The sequence below is a fragment of the Manacus vitellinus genome, unplaced genomic scaffold (assembly GCF_001715985.3).
Source record: "Manacus vitellinus isolate BGI_N305 unplaced genomic scaffold, ASM171598v3 scaffold_23_pilon, whole genome shotgun sequence".
NCBI classification, from domain to species: Eukaryota; Metazoa; Chordata; class Aves; order Passeriformes; family Pipridae; genus Manacus; species Manacus vitellinus.
The window spans coordinates 922,497-943,645 of NW_021939718.1; the positions used below are offsets into that span (position 1 = coordinate 922,497).

The 21,149-nt window shown below is 36.3% G+C and overlaps 1 protein-coding gene across 1 annotated transcript in view; it reads right to left on the reverse strand.

The window, feature by feature from the left end:
• The window catches only part of ADGRV1 (adhesion G protein-coupled receptor V1), a 263,198-nt gene that overhangs the window by 141,897 nt on the left and 100,152 nt on the right, over window positions 1–21,149 (reverse strand). Inside the window, exons 71-85 of the mRNA XM_018072867.2 lie at window positions 20,226–20,465; window positions 19,146–19,295; window positions 17,955–18,428; window positions 17,060–17,203; window positions 15,666–15,837; window positions 15,053–15,188; window positions 12,572–13,419; window positions 10,109–10,226; window positions 9,061–9,232; window positions 6,329–6,571; window positions 4,508–4,915; window positions 3,321–3,505; window positions 1,546–1,795; window positions 1,236–1,375; window positions 97–257 (exon numbers count right to left, since the gene is read on the reverse strand). Coding sequence (XP_017928356.1) covers window positions 97–257; window positions 1,236–1,375; window positions 1,546–1,795; window positions 3,321–3,505; window positions 4,508–4,915; window positions 6,329–6,571; window positions 9,061–9,232; window positions 10,109–10,226; window positions 12,572–13,419; window positions 15,053–15,188; window positions 15,666–15,837; window positions 17,060–17,203; window positions 17,955–18,428; window positions 19,146–19,295; window positions 20,226–20,465 — 3,841 coding nt within the window. The remainder of the gene's footprint in view (window positions 1–96; window positions 258–1,235; window positions 1,376–1,545; window positions 1,796–3,320; window positions 3,506–4,507; window positions 4,916–6,328; window positions 6,572–9,060; window positions 9,233–10,108; window positions 10,227–12,571; window positions 13,420–15,052; window positions 15,189–15,665; window positions 15,838–17,059; window positions 17,204–17,954; window positions 18,429–19,145; window positions 19,296–20,225; window positions 20,466–21,149) is intronic.

The window sequence follows — 21,149 nt, forward strand, 5'->3', positions numbered from 1 at the left end:
AAGAAGATTGTCATCAGCTACTAAAAATATTAATAACCAATCAGTTTTACTGTTTATCAGTTATTATTAATGAGAAAACTGTTTTAAATCAACTACCTGAAATGCAGATGAATCCAGAAGAGAAAAAAGCCTCATTGTATGAAGACAAGTTATCTGTTTGGGCATAAACTGCATAAATGGACATATGAGAACAGGAACATTCCACATACTCTGATGTGTCATCAATCACTTTGCAGAACCCATTATCAGACAGCCAGCTGCAAAATAAAAGTTTCACAGAGTTGGAAATGGACTTGAGTAATTCACACGGTAAGCAGCCTTGAAAATTATTGTTGTATCCCTGAAATACAAGTTTTCTAAACTATTGCATAGGTGTTTTCTGTAATCTTCCAGGTGCAGTGGTCAGAGTAGCACATATACGTAAGATTAAAATATTGTTTATAGCCTTTTTTTTTTAATTTATGATTAAAAATCTTCAAAAGTACATTACAACGAACATTTTCTTTTCCACTACTGAATCTTTGTGGCCACAGTTTTAAAATTTCTGATAGATTTCTATATCTGTCTGACTTTTCAAATAGTTTGTTACTTAACTTTGCTCAGTACATTACTCCATTATGAAGAACATTTTACACTGCTATTTGTCTTTTGGAAACTAAAATTCATGTTTGGGATTTTTTTTTCAGTATTGCTGAAATGATTTTGAAAAAGGATACTTATGGTGACATTCTAAGCTATTTCTAATGGAAATCACATATAGATAAAAGGAGAGCATACAGGTAAATTCTGCTACATGTTCTCCTGAAGAGAAATAATTCGTATAAACAACAGACTGATATCATCCAGTTGGTCTAATGAAATTGTGTCTAAACCAACCAGATTTCAACAGGATACAGAACATAATTCTCTCCAAATTCATTAATATTAATTCAGTGACATAATTCTGGGATGTATGACCTATCCCTGTAAACTAATGCATGATTACACGATCTAAGTGGTATTTTGATGAAAAAAGCCAGGGGAAGAAGTCTGAGAAATATCTGAGCTAGAACAACTCCTCGTTTTATTACATGGAAAGTTTTATATACTGGTAAAAAGGCCAGAAAAATTAGGAAAAAAGACAGGAAATGTATCAATTTTATAGTTGCAAATGATTTAATCGGAGTTATCACATCTTAGGCAAACACATGGGTTCCTGGTAGAAACTGGAAAACTAAACACGTTAATAAAATAACCTTTCAGCCGCTTGATTCCAGAGGAGACACCGGGACTTTTGTGGAACGATCCGACCTCCTGGAGCATAAATGCGATAAATGACCTCATTGTTGTCTTTCAAAGGCTGTGAACTCTGACCTTTCAAGCTTATAGAAAAAACCTGAAACAATAAGCACAATGGAAAGATAAATTTCATATTAAAATTTAACACAGTGCTCATTTTAATAGACCATAAAAATATTCACATTATTTTAAATAATTTTATGATATTTTGAGCAATATCTAGATTAAAATAATTTCCTGAAAAAATAAACTGTGTTATCTTCAAACCTTGTTCTTCAGGGCAAATTCTTTATCTCCAGTAAGGAACCACTGCTGACTGCTGTATTCTGTGAACTGCACAGATTCACAGTTCTCTTCTTGAGGAGGTGATAATACAACAGAGACCTCTAATAAATGTTCAGGTACTTGAATAGAATCCCCATCTTTTCCATTAAATCTGTGTCCATTGATTTGCTGAGGAAACCAGTTGTGAGCCATTATTGCAATGTATGGGCAGCTGTCAAGGATATTTTTGCCTCTGTTGAAATGAAAAAGCAATAGGGCTGGTAAGTGGAACCAAGCTTCACTCTAAATGACTCTAAAATGTATTTGTGATTTGTTAATAATTTATTCTTTCATCATTTTTAGGCTTTATGATGTTTAATTGACACACTGTTTCAGTTTCTGTGAAAAAAAAAGAGGGGTTGAATTATTATGTATTTCAGCTTCTCCATTTCCCCTCTAAGATTTCCTCCCTCTGATCTGCAACTAAAATCCCTTCATGGTAAATTAGGTGTGGTAGTTTGGTCTGGGCCTTCCTTGGTGACCAGTTTGTAGCCAGGGAAGTGCCCAGATTTACCCAGTATTCCCTACGATTTTTACATAAGCCAGACTATAAGAAGAAAGGAGGAGAGGCCTTCGCTCTTTCCTTCCAGCGGCTTGGAGGTGCAGGTTCCCTGCTGTTGAGTCTGCCGTGTTGGGGAGCGAGGCCTGGTAAGGCCTCACCGACCTTGGGAGACAGAGGTTGCCGGCGAGCGTTCCGGAGCGACCCTCAGTTGTCCCAAGGAGAGTAGTGAGATATTTCTTTGCTAACTCTTTTAGTGCTAGATATTGGGCTACTAATCAGGATATATATATATTTTATTTTGGTTTTGTTCCTTTTCCCTTCCCCCTTCCCTTTCCCTTGTGAAATTGTATATATATTTCAATTGTATATAACTTTAACATAAGTGTAAATATATTTATATATATATATTGCTTTAGCTCTCTCTCTCGGTTCGGTTTTCTTGTTTGTTTTTCTCCCTCTTCTCCCTGAAGTTTTGGGGGGGGGGGACTTCTTGTGGTAAGGTTTGGAGACTTGGCAGGGAGCGACCTTCAAACCATATCATGCATCTAAACACGCATTTTTATAACCTCTACAAGAAGGAGATGCATTAAAATGCATGATCTTGCTCTTTTTCCCAACAGATGATGCAAAAAATCTTGAAATAAAGAATGTTAACTTTCAAGTTCTGAAAACTCAACACATATTCAACTACCAGCTGCCTAACAGATTCACAGTGGGAGAAACCTACTGGTTAAAACCTCTGTCTCATAAATGAGAATAATCTGAGTAGCTTTAAACATTTTTAAATAATGTTCAAGTGAGCAAAACCAAGTACACATGAAGTACAAAATGCCAGTAGATATTTTCAGTTGCTAACTCTCATCTAGGCTTAGAACATCACTCTCCATCATACAATTACATATTATTTTCTTAGAAAGAATAATGAATGCTTTTCCAGGCAACACCTGAGCTAAAGGTGAATTAATACATGCCAAATCTCCTGACTCATGTTCCCACAGCTACTCCATCCAAATGTACCAGTTACGTGTGACACACAATCTTACAAAGCAGAATACTGGCACTATGACAAAGGGCTTTGTAAGACTGTGACAGTGCAACACTTTCTTATACAGGTAACATATTAGACAGTAAAAAAGTCCCTTTGCTGAAAAGGTAATTTAAATTTTCTAAATTGGTAAGTTGTCATGTATTTCCAAACAGATTCAAGTTTACTAACCTTTCTCCTGCTGATCCACACTTTATCCCAGTCAACAGAGAAAAAGCAAACTTCTCAGTCACCTCAGCAAGCAGGCTGTATCCCCGTGTATCCTCACGCTTCGGGCTAGCAAGAGCACAGAGTATCTCATAGAAAAGGCTTTTGCTTTTACCAGTGAGTAACTGGTCTTCACCTACACCTGTAATCTAACGAGAGGAGAAGAAATCAAAAAACATTTTGTGCAGAGGAGTCTGCTTGTAACATTTCCTCATGGTAAATTGTTTAGTGATATCTTCATTGTTATTCCAATGTTTATTCTGAAAGTTCAGAGTATTTTTCCCACCTCCTGATCTCTGCTGCCAAGGCATAAGACTGTCAAAACTATATAAAGATATGCTTACTAGGAATTTGATTATTAAAGAAAGAATGTGGCATTTTTCATTCTTTGAAAAATCAAAAATTGATGACTCTTAGGAATTTTGTACATTATTTTCTCTGTTTTCTGTGTGGCAACAATCACAAATGAATGAATATTGTTATAATACTTTGTGTCTAGATATTTAGACATTTTCCAGATCCTGTGGATCTATCACCAGTCCAGAAGAGCCAGAAAGCTATAAAACTAGTCCATAATTTTCACATAACTTACTGCAATGCTTAAATGCTCAGCTACCCCAGCAACTCAATTCCCAAAGCTACTGAAGGAAAAAAGGCTAGTTATGAGTACAGCAGATTCCAGCCAGCCTCAGTAGTATTTGCTGGTGTGTTGACTGAGTCATCTGTAAAGATATGAGCAGGGGTTGTGCCAGGGCTAAAAGCAACAAAGATGGGGCAGGGAAGTCAAGAAAACATAATAAGCTGTATGAAACTGTGGCACCAAAGGGAAAATTTGCACAGTAGAAAATTTAGAGCTATAGGTATGTATACAAAATTAATACTGGTTGCTCTTCTCAACCTATTTGATTTTGTATTTCTTGCCACCATCCTAACTAGCAGCAGACTAACTCCTTCCTTGATTGTGGGACTTCACAATTTCTACTTTTACTTTTGCAGTCTGTGCCCCTGAGTCACTGATGTGGATGTGATCTGCCCTGATTTTATCCTATGTGTTGTTATACACATAGGATATGTGTATAACATGTGTATAATACGTGTATGTTGTTATATTACTTATTAAAGTAATTTAAGAAAAAGCAGGAAATGTTTACCTTATCTATTATATGCACCACAGCAGTAAGCTGCTCTTCTGTAGTTTCTGTGGCCACTTTGACATTTAGATTCTGAAGGACTCTGTGTAAAATGGTGTCATCAAGAGGTTGATGCAGTTGATCAATCAGCCCCCAAACTGGCAAGGAGTCCAAATCTGAGACAATGGTGATGTTAGAAATACCATATACGTCATCTACACTGGCACCGCCTGTGGGATTAGAAAGTACAACCTGGAAACGTTTAGGAAATGGGTTTAAAGATCCTGTCTTTGGAGTCAGGGTCACATCCAGGAATGCATTTCTCTGTCCACGTTCAAAAGTCAATAAACCTTCAGATTTGGCAAAATCTTGTCCTGCCACAGCTGGAGATATGAAGGTGCGACCAACAGGTTCAGGTTTTTGCAGCTCCTTAAAACAAACCAAAAGAGTTTTAGCAACATTACAACAGATGGACTTGTTCAAAACCAGCTGCTGTAGAACACACATACTTTAAAGTCGTAAAAATTATATACGTTAAAAAGAAATCCTCTTTTAAAATGTAAATATTACATTAAATGCATTATCCCATGAATTAGCAATCCATCAAACCTAGGGAAAGAATTATATATATTGTCAATAGGACTCAGCATCCCTCTCCTCCTTGGTCTGTTAAACCTCATGAGATTCCCATAGGCCCACTTCTTGAGCTTGTTCAGGTCCCTCTGGATGGTATCCTGTCCTTTGAGTGTGTCAACAGCACCACTCAGCTTGGTGTCATCTGCAAATTTGCTGAGGGTGCACTCGTTGGTAGCCCTCCTTTGGACGCTCTCTAATACCTTAATATCTTTCCTATATTGTGGTGCCCAAAACAGCCACAATATTCAAGGTGCACCAGTGCAGAGCGGAGTGGGACAATCTCCTCCCTCGACCAGCTGGTGATGCTTTGTCTGATTCCCCCCAGGACACAGTTGGCCCTCTTGGCTGCCAGGGCACTGCTGACTCATATTCCACTTGCCATCGGCCAGGACCCTCAGGTCCCCTTCCACAGAGCTGCTTTCCAGCCCCTCATTCCCCAGTCTGTCCATACATCCAGGGTTGCCCCATCCCAGGAGCAGAATCCAGTACCTTCCCTTGTTGAACTTCCCATGGCTGATGATTGCAGCTTATGACTCAGGTACATGTAGGTTCCTCAGGTGGCCACCAACCTCAGGTGGTCACCAGCTTCTCTTACAGTGGGAGGAACTCTGCTCCCCAAGTCCCAACCCTGCTGTCCAAGAGGTGTGGGAAGAGAGGTTGCCAGTGAAGACTGAGGCAAAAATGTTGAGTACCTCAGCCTTCTCCTCATCTGTTGTTACCAGTTTTCCATCATTGTTTATAAGGGTGGATAACACCTTCTTTGACCTTCCTTTTTGGGTTAACATACCTGTAGAAGCCCTTCCTGTTATTCTTTGTGTTCTTTGCCAGGTTCAGTTCCACCTTTGCCTTGGATTTCCTTAGCCCATACCTACACAACCGAAGTTCATCTCTATACTCTTCCCAGGTCACCTGTTCTTGCTTCAAATGCCTGTACATTTGCTTCTTTCTCTTTGATTTGACCAGCAGGTCCTGACTCAGCCATTCCAATCTCTTGCCTTCACTGCCTGATTTCCTGCTCCCAGGGATTACTAACTCTTGTGCTCTATGAAAGTCTTCCTAGAAGATCTGACAGCTCTGTTCCACTCCCTTGTTTCCAAGGGCAGTCTCCCAGGGGATCCCAGTCACTCTCTCCCTGAAGAGTCAGAAGTCTACTTTCCTAAAGTTCAGAAAAAATATAAAAATAAGTTAAATAATAATAAGTCTTACCTGCATGCTGTAGCTAACCGTTGTGGTTACAGATGTACTAGAATCTCTAAGAACTTGCAGGCTGATTAAAGCTGTCTTCTTATAAGCCACAGCAAAACGAGATCCCACAGCAAAATACACCAAACCATGAAGAGGATCACTTTCCAGGACTGTTATAAAAGCAAATCTGGCACTGTTGTTCAATGCAGCTCCTGTGCTTACAGCATACAGCTCAACAAAAATATAAGTTTCAAATTCAGGTACCTGTAAGTGAGGAATGATTTTCATATCATCATAAGACGTATTAATTACTTTCAGCTTTAAAAAAATGTATATATTATTTTGCATGCACAATGGATTACTTGTACTAACACTTACCACAAGCATGCTTCCTGAAATGTGCTATAATTACAATGAATTATATCCTAAAAACAATATTCCAATAGGCACCACTCTTTCAGTCACAATAATTAAATTCCAGATTTTCACATGAAACTTATTGCATTGAAGTAGCTATTTATATAGTACAGGTATTGTGGCTGTAAATTTGCCATACATGGCAGTAAACTCTTCAAGAGCTCCAGATTCCAGATTATGGATTTACATAGATGTACATCTTCTGAAGAATTTGCTCTTCCATTCTCTTTTTATCTTACAAACAGGCATGTACACATCTACTCACCTGTGGAAAAACTGCACAGTAGTAAGTATGCAGTTTTGAAATTGCAATTAATTAACTTGATTGTATTCAAGTACTGAACTCAGTCAAAGTTCTGACATTTTACATACAACCTTAGTATTTAAACACTAACGTATTTATGCATGTTTTTACAAGAAAATCTCAGTAGATTTGCACACTTAACTGAATTGATTGAAAATCCCAGAGCTCAGATAAACTTCTCTGAGGTTGCAGAAACAGAGAAATCTGTCATTTTGAAAATACAGGCTATCAGATTTTGGTTACTTATTGAAAATAAGGTAGCAGTATTAAGTTTACAATATCATGTTTAGCCTCATCTTTGATTCTGTACCTACAATACAAATGTAACATCTAAAAAAATTATTACTAAGATTCCAGAAATGATCGGAAAGATGTTATTTGTACCTATTGCCTGCACTTGTCAAGTAGCAAACTTAAAAAAAAAAAGAGAGTAGTTCTTTACAAGAAAATAGCATTACAAAAAATGATGACCACTGAAGACTTTTTTTTTTTAGTGAACATAGCTTTTTATTTCAGCACTGAATTTTTGGAAATCCTACTTTAATTCTAGGATTTTAGCTAATGAAGTCAGTACAGATGACTAAGTAAAAAGTTACAAAAGCTAGAATGTGTCACATAAAAATGTAAAATGGTCATTAATGTGTTTATTACTTCATCGTTTTGTAATGTATTGACTACTACTTTATAAACTAACTTATGAAAGCAGAACTGGAAGAAGAATTAGGAAATATTTGGAAGGATAAACAGTATATATTTTCAATTAAATTGTTAAATATTTCTCTAAATTAAATGATCTTGACTGATGACAAGCACAATTTTACTGGAATGCTTGGGGAGCTTTAGCCTTCCATTAGCACTTGCTAGAGTGGCACAGACTTTTGCTTCATGTGTCACAACTGCAAGTCTCTGCAGCTTCTGCACTTCTGTCATTAAACAGTGATATCACTCCTTTGGACTAAATTGGTTCAAAACCCCATTTTAGTCAGCAAGGCAGCAATTCATTGGGTCTGTATTGTAAAGATAACATATGAAGATGGAAAATGGTCCTCTTACTGAACTAAGAGAATGCATCCTGGTTCCTAGTAGGAAATCTCTACTTCCCATATCCAACATCTTGCATTATTCTCTAAAATGAAGTCAGAAAAAAACACGGAAACTTTCTCATCCAGTCCTTTTCCACTGCCTAGACCTCAGCTTTGACACTAGCCGGGCTGCTAGGATAATTTCTTAGAAAGTTTAAAATTCCCAGACTTTGAAAGAAACATTAATCAAACATTAATCCTTCCTTTCCTAAGGGATTACTCTAACCCCTAGTTATTCACACAAAAATATTTTTTCCTTCTCTTTTCAATAAAAAGCCTGAATGCTGTGCTTTGTGTTTAGTTCAATCATATCTGTATTTGAGAGTGCCAGCTGGGACTCACAGGCACTTACGCTTAGGCACACCGAACTGAAAAATGCCATTTAGTGGATGATGGCTCCTATACTGAACTTCACTATTCACAAGCTGGATGTGCATAGCAACAGAATTTTAGACACTCAGAGATTCTTACGCAGTTTTATGAGTAGATCTTTCACAGATCACTGTGCTAGATTTAGGAATTTAAAATTACATACAAATTGGAATAAAAGTTCTTTTGTGGAATGAGATATTATTTATAGAATATGCTTTCCATAAATCACCCCAAGAAGTGCTTTGATAGATGAAAAACTGTGTGAAGGATGACACTTCAGTATATGAATAAGCATTTCACTGAAACAACTCCATTCTTTTCTTCTTATTGTTCCATGAAAATCTGAGATCTGTAATTTAGCCTTTAAACTAAACACTCATCTCCTTCCCAAATTTTTACCAGTCACAATAGAGGCAGTACAAGCCTACAAATAACATGTTGCAGAGAAACTAAGCAGATGTCAAGTTATTATCTTCAAACTAAACATCAGTTTCTCTGGATCAGAGGAGTTTTTTTCATCTTGATAAATTGCAATTCAATATCATAGTGCTGTACATAAATAAGCAATAACTACTTACCTCATCAGGCTTTATTTCAATGGAGATGTTGCACATTGTCTGACCTGCCATGCAGGTCGTGGCTCCCAGCACAGATACAAGTTCATTCTCCAAGTTCATGCCATCCTTCAGAAGGACAACAACTGTTTTATTAAAGGTCACGCGCCAGAAGATCTCCACGTCTTCAAAAGCCCTATAAACAAAACAGAGGAGTATACATGTACTGAAGGAGAGCACTACTTTAAGAAACATAAAACACAGAGGTAACATACATTTTATGTTACTGTTCAAAACTTATTAGGGAATAAACTTCTTTACAATGAAAAAATAGCTCTTTTTTATTTACATTCCTTCCTCTAAAATCTATTCAGATTATTAAAAAAGTAACAGAGGGATAAAATAAAGCAATTATGGGCACTCAGATTCTCCTCAATTTTTGTTACAGACAACATGTGATTATCTGAATAAGAAACTGGTGCTTGGAAGACAGGGATGTTCCCAAGTACTTTCCTTAATATTATAATAACCATCTGCCTGGAAAGCCAGGCAGAATTTGTCTTTCCTATAACTCTAAGGAACTTAGAGTACTTGAACATATTTGTTTAAAGTCCACATAAGCGTACTACATATATATATTAATTAGAAAAAAGCTCATACTATCTCTGTGAATGAAGACATAAGCATACTGGTATGTAACTTCTTAATTCCTCCTTATAGTATTCACAGCTACTTATACTACAAAAGGAGATGAGAACTAGAGTTACATCTTTAGCAGTGCAAATACTTCACCTTAAGCAAAACCTTCATACTTGCTGTCTTACAGTATAAGCTGGAAAGCATTTGGGTTTTTTTCCTGTTCTGCCGTACACCAACACTGTGACAGCTCTAATTACATTCACAACTTAAATGTCCCTTTGCCAAATTCTGGAAAGTTATTAAAAGAGCTGAAAAGCAAAGACTTATTTTAAACCTCTGTGATGAAAACCTCTTCCACTAACAGCAGCTTCTGTGATTCAACACAACCCATTACAGAGTGTGGGAGAGCACTGGAATCAGCTGTTGCCTGCACCTGTTCGGTTGTCGTGCGACAGTCAGCAGCACCTCTCTGTTTTCTGAGTCTTCATCAAGTACCAAACCACTTTGTACTTCTGGAATGAATCCCAAAATGCCATTCTGGAGATCACTTCCTATGTAGGAAACAGTCCACGAAACTAATAAGCAAGATAGTTAAGCTGAGAGTAAATTATAATTTTACGGATAATTGTTAAAAAACCCCAAACAATAAGGTATCAAAAGCATGCTGAAAAGTACTATTTGAAGTACTATCTGGGGACACCTCAAGAAAATTTCTTTTAATATTTCTACTTTAATTTACGCTCCATAATTATTTAGAACTTCAAATGTTGGCATTTCCAAATTTTATTTTAAGCTGTAGAATAAGTGTTTTTGAAAGTAAATTCCTTATGAGAGTCCTGGCACTATTTTTGCAGATAATTGAATTCACACTGATTGAATTCTGTGTCCTTTGGCTTCAAGAGACCAGGTGTTACAGTAGTCCAGAACAGCTTTTGACAAAGCCTTGCTTATAATGCCCTTATAAAACATCACTTTAGTCATATTATTTTATATTTATAATAACACTTACAATGTTCTTTCTGAACAGAAGTGGACCCCAATGTATGCCTAGATGGACAGCATTGTAACACTAGTTATTGGGACAAAGATGGGCTTCCAAAGACAAAATTCAAGCTTTCTTATTCATCCTACCCAGAATGTTGTTGAACCCATTCATTTCCCCAGATTGTTACATCAGCTTTTCTCTTGCATCTTTAATTCATAGGGAGCTCTAAAACACTAATTTTTTCTCAGGGGAAGATGTAAATAACTTCAGTAAAACAGTAGTGGAAGAAAAAACAAACAGTGTTAATGAGAGGAAACTAATGTCTTTACATTGCCTCATTAAATCTTGCTCCTAAAGGATTTCTCCTTGCAGGTAGTGACGGCTTTACTCTGCAATTGAAAAGGCTATTTGGTTCCATGCCAGTGATTACTAAATGTCAGTATATATAAGATGAACAGAAACTGTGTGTTTGGTTATGTGCATACACAAACATTTAACCTGTGGTATTTATCTATACAGTTAAATGCAGGTACATGCTTGTTCCAATTCCCAACTTGTTTCTAAATCTTAAGCTATATTGCAGTTAAGATTGGTTTATATTCAGTTGGTAAGCCTGATAGATATCTAAAAGCTAAGAGAAACTGGAGCTCTGACATCACTTTCTCACAGTAGCATAGTGACTGAAAGAAAAACAGGAAGTTTTTCTTGCCTTGCAGGCCTATTCCTTTCTTCCATCCCCAGAAGGAGAGGATGACACCACTGCATATATGAACTGCACAGTATCAACAAAAAAAAGCAGAAACTGTTTTTTTATACTTTGTAGAAACTCTATACATCGCAAAAGCAAAAGACAACTTAAAAATACAAAGCATATGAAATACATCTGACAAAATGCCAGCACAACTCTAGTTAAAAGGGCCTTCTAGTTCCAATACCCTTCTGAAAGCTGAATCAGCTCTGAAACACACCACATGGCTCAGGACTTTGTGTTGCTGGGGCTTGAAATATTCCAGGGGTGGAAAGAGACTGTGCAACCTCTCTGAGCAACCTGTGCCACTGCCTCTCTGTAAACTTCTATGTCTACAGAGGAAAAAAATGTTTCCTTACACCCAGGCGAAATCTCATTTTAACTTATGCTCATTGTCTCCCATCAAGGACTGCTGTCAAAACGCATTATTTAAATAACAGATCACTGAATTTTTATGTTTTTCCTGTTTCAGGTAATCTTATGGTTTTATGGTAATCTTAGGAACTAAGTCTTCCTGTATTCAAATGCCCCATGACATTTTCATTCACAAAATCATATGTTCTAGATCAAGTTAGGAAAAGGAAAAAAAAAGTTAAAAAAGCTTAAAGCATTCCTGAATGTATACTTGAGAAATGAGAATGAATAATGGAAGCCCAGCACCTCTGCAACAGGTTCCTGTTGGATACTTTCATATTCAGATCAAAATTAGTTGGTGACACTTCTCATAGCCACAGATCTGTATCATAAAGCATCCCAATTGTTCTTTAAATTTGGAAGTCATGGATCTTTTGAGATAGGAACTTCAGGTACCAGGGGAAGGGTTGGCACAAGGAAAATGGCAAATCGAAATGAGCCTGCAAATGCTTCTACAGCTGCAAGGTAAACGCTTTCTGCTCAGCCATCTCCTATCATGAAGTAAAATAGGAAAAGAAGAGAGATAAGCACCATCTAAAAATGTATTTTGAGCTACATTACTAAGGGATGTACAATGGGTTTAGCGGACTAAATGCTTCCTCTGATCTGGAAAACCTAAGATTTGGGAACAGAGTACCGTGCTTATTAACACATAGAATCACAATCTTTACATCAAAATTGCTACCAGAATAATTTACTGTTATTTAATTCAAATATGTTTACTCGTTTTCTGGGGGAAATGATTTTACCTGCAATAATTACTGTTGAAAAAGCAGCAAATCCATGTTCATCCTTCCCTTCCACAATCTGAGCCCCATATTCAGGATTTGAGAGGAAAACATAAAATAATTCCTGGCCTTCAGGCTCATCATCATCAAAAATTTTTATGGATACCATGCTTTCTCTTTCTCCATCTAGCAAAGTCAGAGAGACTGTCTGTTCTTCAAAATCTTCTCCTTCCATTGCCCATGTGAAGTTTGATTTTCCATGAACATTTGCAAAAGGATATAAATCTACACCACTCTGTGCACTCACTCCCCCAAAGGTTTTTACAGTTATTTTAATATCACCAGTAAATTCCTTGGTCCTTCTGATTTGAAGCACTGCTGTGTTGGACATATTGTTGTTTGCATCTTCTTCAACATAAATAAATTCTGGCCCCAGACTTAGTATTCCATGAAGAATATCATTAGCCAGGATATTAACTGTTGCAACACTGAAAGCTGGATTTAAACGTGGACTCCAGGCAAGGTTCACAGGTTGAACATCCAGAATTTCCACAGAAGTCAAATTTACAAAAAAAAATTCCTCTATTTCAGACACAGTGTCATCAATTATTGATAATTCTATCACAGCACTTGTCTGAAAATGTAAAAACATAAGCTCTCCATTGTAGATGGGTATAAAGTCCTCCTGTGGTTTGGCACTTCCTGGAATGGTCTCGTATGTCAATTTAGTGAGATTACTTCGAAACCCAAACAATCGTTGTACATGTAGAGTGACTGTCTGTACATCTTCTTCAACTGAAACAGATCTTGAGTTAAGATCAAACTGGAATATCCCCATTGGCTCAATTTCAGCTATAGTAAATCCTGACCTGAAATAGAAAAGATACCAAGGTTGAGAGAGGAAATATGAATAACAAAAAGTAAAACAGTCAAGCATAATAATTTTCAGTGTGCAAATCAATGATGGCTGTAAGAAAGTGGATTAGAAAATGTGTAACGGTAGAGGAAAGAAATAGCAACTATATAAAGCAAGACATAAAGAGGGTCACTGAAAAATGCTTTTGCAGTGATTGAATTAAAAAGCCCTCCATGGACTCAACACATCCTAAGTCAGTACAGGATACTGAGTAAATTATATATAAAATATGGTCTTCCTGGAAAACGGAGAGGCAAAGGAAAGTATGTTTTCCTGTTGTGGACATAATGCACGAATACAATACAGCCACTACAAGTAATAACGGTTTTAAACACTGAACAAACTTCCTGTACCGAGGGAAAACTGAGGAGTAGTCAGATGCTAGCAGATCTACAGTTTTAGCCAGGAAGCTAGAGAAGAACGGAAAGTTATTTTAAAATATACAGTGGAGCTTTGAAATACTAACTGCCCCTTCACAACATTACTCATCATACTTTTTTCCAGATCTGAGCCTTGTTATCAATATCAGTTTTAGCTTTATTTTATTCATATTAAATATATCCCCTTCTTATCAGAAAATATTAGACTAAGACACTGTTAAATCTTGGGTAGTAAATTTATCTCTAAAACTGACCCATTATTCAGTGCCAGAGGCTACCAAATGACACTACAATTACAGTGAGTGGTTTTGGCTAACAAACGAGACCCCTCCACCACTACAGAAGCCAAAAAATCTCCAAAGTAATTGTCAGCTCTATTTGCTGTGGGATGTAGTCTCACGTTTTCTAGGAAAGGTCATTCTTATACACTCAAGGTATTTGACTCGCACAGTGAACGTGAGCCCTGAGAACACCAGTCCATAGGGTGGACAAGCCCAAGAGAAGGGGTCAGTTTGAGGAATTTAGCCACCTTGCTAGCTCCTTGCTTCCTTCAGATTTGCCAGTGTAAGTCTAATATGGTGAAACCAATAGCCTTCTCACACAGTGTCACTCTACGTTCATTCTTTTCATACCACTTTTAGCTATCAACGAGTAAAGAAGAATGAAAATAGTTTGAAGAACAGATAACAGCTTAACTGAGATGAAAACCTACACTGAAAGTAATGTGTTTTTTTTTTTAAGAATAAAAAGAGGGTTTTATATAAGTTAAGCATTTCTACAGCATTTCTTGTTTCATTTTATTTATTTTAATTAATGTTTGTTATCTAAGATCTTCTAAATATGGAGTTTTAGGGACACTGAAAATTGTCAAAGTTTATTTCGTTCTTCAGCTTCCTGGTTAACTATTGTTCTCAGTTCTTCATTTTCCTAACTGTTTCCATCATTCTAGGAACATTCTAGGCACTTTGGATCCCAATGACAAGAAACAGACTGGAATTGAAGCAAAGTCTCAGTTCCAATCAGGTTAGATCTGCAGTACTGACACTTGTTTCCACCTGAGACAAGACATACAAATTTATCAAAGAAGGCACTAAAATTTTCTAGCTACCTATAATTTAATACGGATTTGTATGAGGTATATGCCTATATACAGGTCGTAATTCTTACAGCATCTCTGCAACTTGAAAGTGTAAGTAACATCCTTACCTCAGGCGAGCCCCACCAGACACATTGCTGTGCACTGCTGTTAAAGTGATGGCAAATGACTCACACTTATTTAGGCTTGGAATAGCCTGAAATGAAATCACTTTACTTTCCTCCCTGGAGGAAAACATAACAGTACCTGAAAGGAGAAGAATCACAGAATATTCTGAGTTGGAAGAGACCCACAAGGATGATTAAGTCCAGCTCTTAAGTGAATGGCCTATATGGGGAATCAAACTCTCAGCCTTGGTATTATTAGCACCGTGCTCTAACCAACTCACTAAACTGGAATTCTCTTTTTATCTGAGGATATATGGAGATAGGGACTTTAGTCACAATTCCACTCCACTGAGGGTGAAGAAATCTTCATGATAAGGGTCTTTTCTATATAAAGCTGTCCTTCAGGGGCATAGCATTCTATCTATGAAGATTAGCTCATAAAAGAAAAATACTTACAGATAAAAATAGGATCACACAATTTCATTCTAGTGACTCTTCATTAATGAAAGAAACAGGTACAGAGGTACAAATAACTAAAACGTGGTATCATCACTTATACAACTGTCAGAGTTGTTGTACTTGTAGCTGTACATAACTTATTGTGACAGGTACTCACCAAGTGAAGGAGTAATATTGCCTGTCTGAGCAGAGTCAGTGACTAGGTCTGGTGGGTATCCTGAAATCCAGCTAACTGTTACAGAGCCATAAACTCCTTTTCTGGTTATGATGGCATGGCCTGTCCCTGATGCAATGTTTGTAAGTCGTAATATCACAGATTTAAAGCCAACCTGTGGAAACATAGTAGATTTTGTCAGAAAATTGAATAAAAATGGCTCTTAACATATGTAAAAGCATACTATATTTTGTAAAATGGGCATTTTACAATAAGGATGCATTCATAAAGTTGTATGTATGTACATACATCTATGCATGTGTGTATATGCATATATATTATTCCATCAGGTTCTTTAACAATACATTTTAGATTTCTGAGAATTAGATTGTAGGGAAAAGGAACAAGTATGACTGACATTTCAGTACCAAAACCAGTGAATACAGCATTTTGTGCCTCTTGTTTAGAAGAAAATCAAATCAAGTTGCCCCCACTGCTGACAGATAAAGGTGTAAAATAAGTTATTAATTGTGTATCCAGTGAAAAGTAAGTTGTTGCCACATGATATTGTTCAAAAAATTATTCTTGCTACTCTGATCTACTTTTCTTTTTCTCTGAGCAGTAAATAGGGCTGAATGGACAATCTGCGCATTATAAAAGCAATGATAAATGGATACATAGTAGCATATAGTATATAATAGTCTTTCTGTAATCAGTGTTTACAGAAAGAGTATTTGAATTAAGTTCCATTGCAAATTAAAAATCAGAAAATTGCTTCAATATTATTAAAACCATTAAATAAAAATTTCAATAAAATTTATGAGTTAAAAACTTAGCATGCTATTGCCTTTACCTGACATACAAAGAGGGAACAGTAGCACATATACCATACCAGAATAGACAAATTATCTTTTCTCACTCTCATATAGAGCAGAAAAATGAAAAAATTATCATTCAGTGATTTGGCAAATTTAGAGATATCTGCACTAAAACTCAGCATAATCTCCATCTCTTTTTGTACTTAATACTGCATATATGCTGTTAACTACTTTGGGGCTGCTATTCTTAAAGAAATGGCATTGTTCTGATTAATTAGTTTCCTGCAAGTCTCAGAATTTCCCTTTCATGTAAATAAAAGTATAAATTAGCCATATTATTTAAACTATTTATGTTCTATAGATGAAGACACTTTTTCCAACTGTATTAAGATATTTCTATAAGAATTCGTATCAGATGAACAGTACAAATACTAACTGGAAAAATCTTGTTAGCCATTATATTGGTTGCCATGATGAAAACTTCACAGAGTCAACTGAATTCTTATAGCAGCTCTCTTTTGCAATGAGGAGCACCTTTCCTCTGTGGTAAAAACATTACACTGCAAACAGACTACTGACCTGTGAATTGGCAGCTTCCTCAGGAATAAGCAGCATAGCAGACTTTGCTTTTCCTAATATTTTAGGCACATCCTTGGCACTTCCCCTAACCAGGCTTACATTAGTAAGTTCCAGAGTAAAATTCAAGCCCGGAAAAATAAATGCCTTTGAGAAAGAGAATTTAATTAAAAAGGTAGAAGTGTAATTCCACAACAAACATGTTAACCACCAGTTCAAATAATTAAGTAACAGAACGATCTACAGATTTTGTTCTATTTGCATACAAAAACCAGCATATTCAAGTGTTCTGTTAAATATGTTTCTTAAAAGAAATACAGTTAAACCATCAATATGGTGAAGGTGATCCGTCAGCAGTTTGCTGAAGTCCGAGTTTGTAGAGCAAACTGTCATTTTAATAAGTTGTATCTAACACAGTGGGCCTTAGCTTATCCTTAGGATTAAAAATAAGTAAGATGGATGTAAGAGTATGTAAGTGTGGATCTAAGACTGTAATAACAGTAACAGACAATTGTGAAACACAGAGAATTGCAGGTACATTAATCTGCTGCTCTGTGGGTTGGTAATGACAGATCACCATCTACAACCCAAAAGGGAAACTTGAGAAAGTATCTGCATACATGTAAATAATAAGATATTGAACTGACAGTAACACAAAGCAATGATGTAAGGAAACACAAAGTACACACTTTGTGTGTACACAGATGCATAGAGTGATTTTGCAATTATTATCAGAGAATGTGTTATGTGAACCCCATTCTACTCAATAAATAGGAAATTCATCACACAAACTGTCTTTTCTACTTCTTCATAGTGGATGTTAGTGAGAGTTTAGTATCTTATTTGTATTATGACAAAGTAGATGAAAACAGTAGATAACATAGGAGCTAAAACACACCTCATTGCTTATTGGCACTCTTTTAACTCCAAAGCTGGCACCATCTTCAATTGTGAGGAATCCCACCTCATTTTCAGGTTCAATTAGTGTTTCCTCATGATGAGACATGACATGGTACTCAACCATCACTTCTCCAAATGCCCCAGCATGCCGAGTTACATTAATTTGAACATATCGATCCAGGTTCTTCTCTACCAATACTGACTGCTGATCAGAGTACAGGGCAAACACTCCGTAAGGATCATCATTGGCAAACACTGTGATCTTTGAAATTCTTTTCTCTTGGTCTATATCTGCTCCACCTTCCACTGAAATCAGCTGCACCACATAGTTCTCATCCAGCTCAGGAATATCATCAGGTAACAGGCAGATAATTATCTCAGCTGTACTCTGCTGGTCAGCAATGACAATAGAGCCCTCTGTCTTAAGAAAGTCACCTGTGATGTCAGATTCACTGTGTATATCCCAGTAAACCTGAAATGAGCATGGAAAATGCACAAAACAAAAGGAAGCAAAATTACTTGCAAAGTTAGAAAGCTGCATATTCACGATTCAGCATAGACAGGATATGGAACTGACTGCTATTTAACACAATTTGGTTCAGGTATAAAAATAAAAATTGGTTTAGGCATAAAAAGAAGCAAAAAGATTATCTTACAAATGGTGTGCTATTCCACTAACAGTACTATTAAGATTTCCTCTCTCTACCTTCAGAAGATTTATATAAAACTATACGGAGTCTCTGAACATTTTAAAAAATTATTTCTATTTTTACACTAAAATATCCTTGCTGTTTTTCCTGTTTCCAAGAGTCCTCCTATCAGAAAGGGATGAAGAACTCTTATTAAACACAGCAGATGCATCTATTAATTGGTAAATCTATTTTTCATTTAAATGAGTCCCTGTTAAAACACTGACTTCTAAAAAACTTCAGGTAAAAAACATGTGAATGATGGTTCAAAAAAGCTTGATTTTGGCTAAAAAAAAGTAAATTGTGATGATCTCAAAGAAAGCTCACTATGAAAGTATGGTCTCCTTTTCTGCCATCAAAAGCAAAGACCTTGCTAAATTCACTCTAACAGGCAACCTTTCTAAAATTAATTTGAGAAACAAGCAACAGATATTTTTCCACACACTGATACTGAGGATGATTTCAGATAATACTGTTTATTAGTAAAAGAGTGAGAATACCGTTATGTCTCCCACAGTGCCTAGAATTCGTTTGACAAACAGTGTGATATTTTGTGGCCCTTCATCTCCTGTGGGTTCTGTATAGTTATTCTCAATTAATGATTCAGGAGCAAACTGCACAACTCCATTGGGATCACCAAATTTCTCTATCTGCAAATAAGTAAACAAGCATACAAAAATTAGAAAAGTAGTGTGAGTTGTACTCTTGTTCAAACTGTTCATATTTTCATTCCTAGATGATACAAGGGCAGATATCTGTTAGTTCAAAGAGACAGTAGAGAAAGTTTCGAATGTCCCCTTTTCAGTTTTTAGTCTCTCTGTCTAAAGAAGTAAAGAATAAAGTTTTATTTCAAATCTCATATCGCAATATTTTGATATTAAAGCAGGAAATGCTCAGGCACCTTGAGCTAGTGTATAGAACCTCTTCTAACACTATGAGTTTGTAAACTCAGCCCTACAGGAGAGAGCTTATCCACATCCATCTGTGTGAATTACTAGTTGTAACATGAATTTCGGGTGACCTGACTTACTGAGGGGTTTGTGGAAATAGGAGCCAACTCCCTTACAGATCAGATATTAAAATAAAAATGCAATTTCTAGGAAAGATTTTTTTTCTAGGGCTTCTTAAAGCACCCTTATAAATATTTCCTTAGTTGTAGTATCCCTAGAGCAGCAATTTGTTTTTGATAACTCTCTCTGCCTTCTCTCGCAAATCTTTGTATTTCTCTTGCACTGTGAAAAGTCAGATTTTCTCCTTTCCTCTGAAGAAGATGTCAAGAGGGATAACAAACAAACTGACATGTAGAAATGAGGGCACAATCCACACTTCCTCCAAACAGAATCACGTTAAACCACAAATAAGAGACCAGGTCAGGGCTTTTATACCAATTTGTACTGATAGATAGATCCTTTGCCCTTTTACTCAGAAGTGAAGATGTAGCAATACACCACATTGGTACAAAGGACAAAAAAGCCAAATTACAAACTATGTAATCACTGTGGTTAATTTTTAAACACTTTGCGAGATAAATAGAAATATCAAAAGAAACCTCTGAGGAAAGAAGAGCAATAATGACTTACTATTAGTGTAATGCTGCTTGCCTTAGAATCTATTTCTGTTTCACCTTTCATAAGGCTCAGTCTAATAATGAAAGTCTCCTGAACTTCAATTTCTTCATGAGGATGGATTTGTAAATTAATAGTTCTTTGACCTCCCTCTCCTTCTTCAAAATAGAATGATCCATTCACAGGGTCACCAATGTCACTATTCAGGGGAGACAAAACCTCTTCTGAATTGGGTCCCAAGATGTCCCAATTAATCTGTGGAAGACATCAGTTTCAGATTCAGAGGAGTGATATATTATAATAGCACCCCAAGGGGAGAAATGGCAGAATACCACAAGTACTTATATCAGCCAAATCAGCTGTGTTTAAATCTTTGCTGTTAATACAGAACACAAAATAGTCAAATTAATTCTACGGGTCAAAATATATAAGCCTTTGGAAAAATAAACACGACAATTTAAAAATGGAAATTTTGAAGCATTAGTTAGTTACAAGGCCAGTTTATTAAATTCCTGATATGAGTAATAGAAAAGAAACTAAGATTTCTTCAGCATGTAACAGGAATCACACAGGCCAGTTTCAATTTCCCTCCCTTTTGTGATTGATTTGGCAGAACTTCCCACATGAGCACTCCAAAACCATTCCCTGTGAAGTGATATCAAGATTGAAAATGACAAACATTTTCTGCCATAAAAGTTTTTAATCCTGCAAGTTATAATCTATATTTCTTCAGCCTGATTAAAAGTGATAACATTTCCAAAATTTTCCATAAATTAGACTGCTTTTGAGGAGGTCATATTCAGCCCTTTGCAATTATTATTTTGATAATTTAATTGTTTTACACTTTTCTCCAATGACTTCTAGAAAAAGTCAGAGAAGACCGATGCAATTTTTTTATGAGGAGAGGAAGATCTCAAGGCTTTTAATGCATATTTTCCA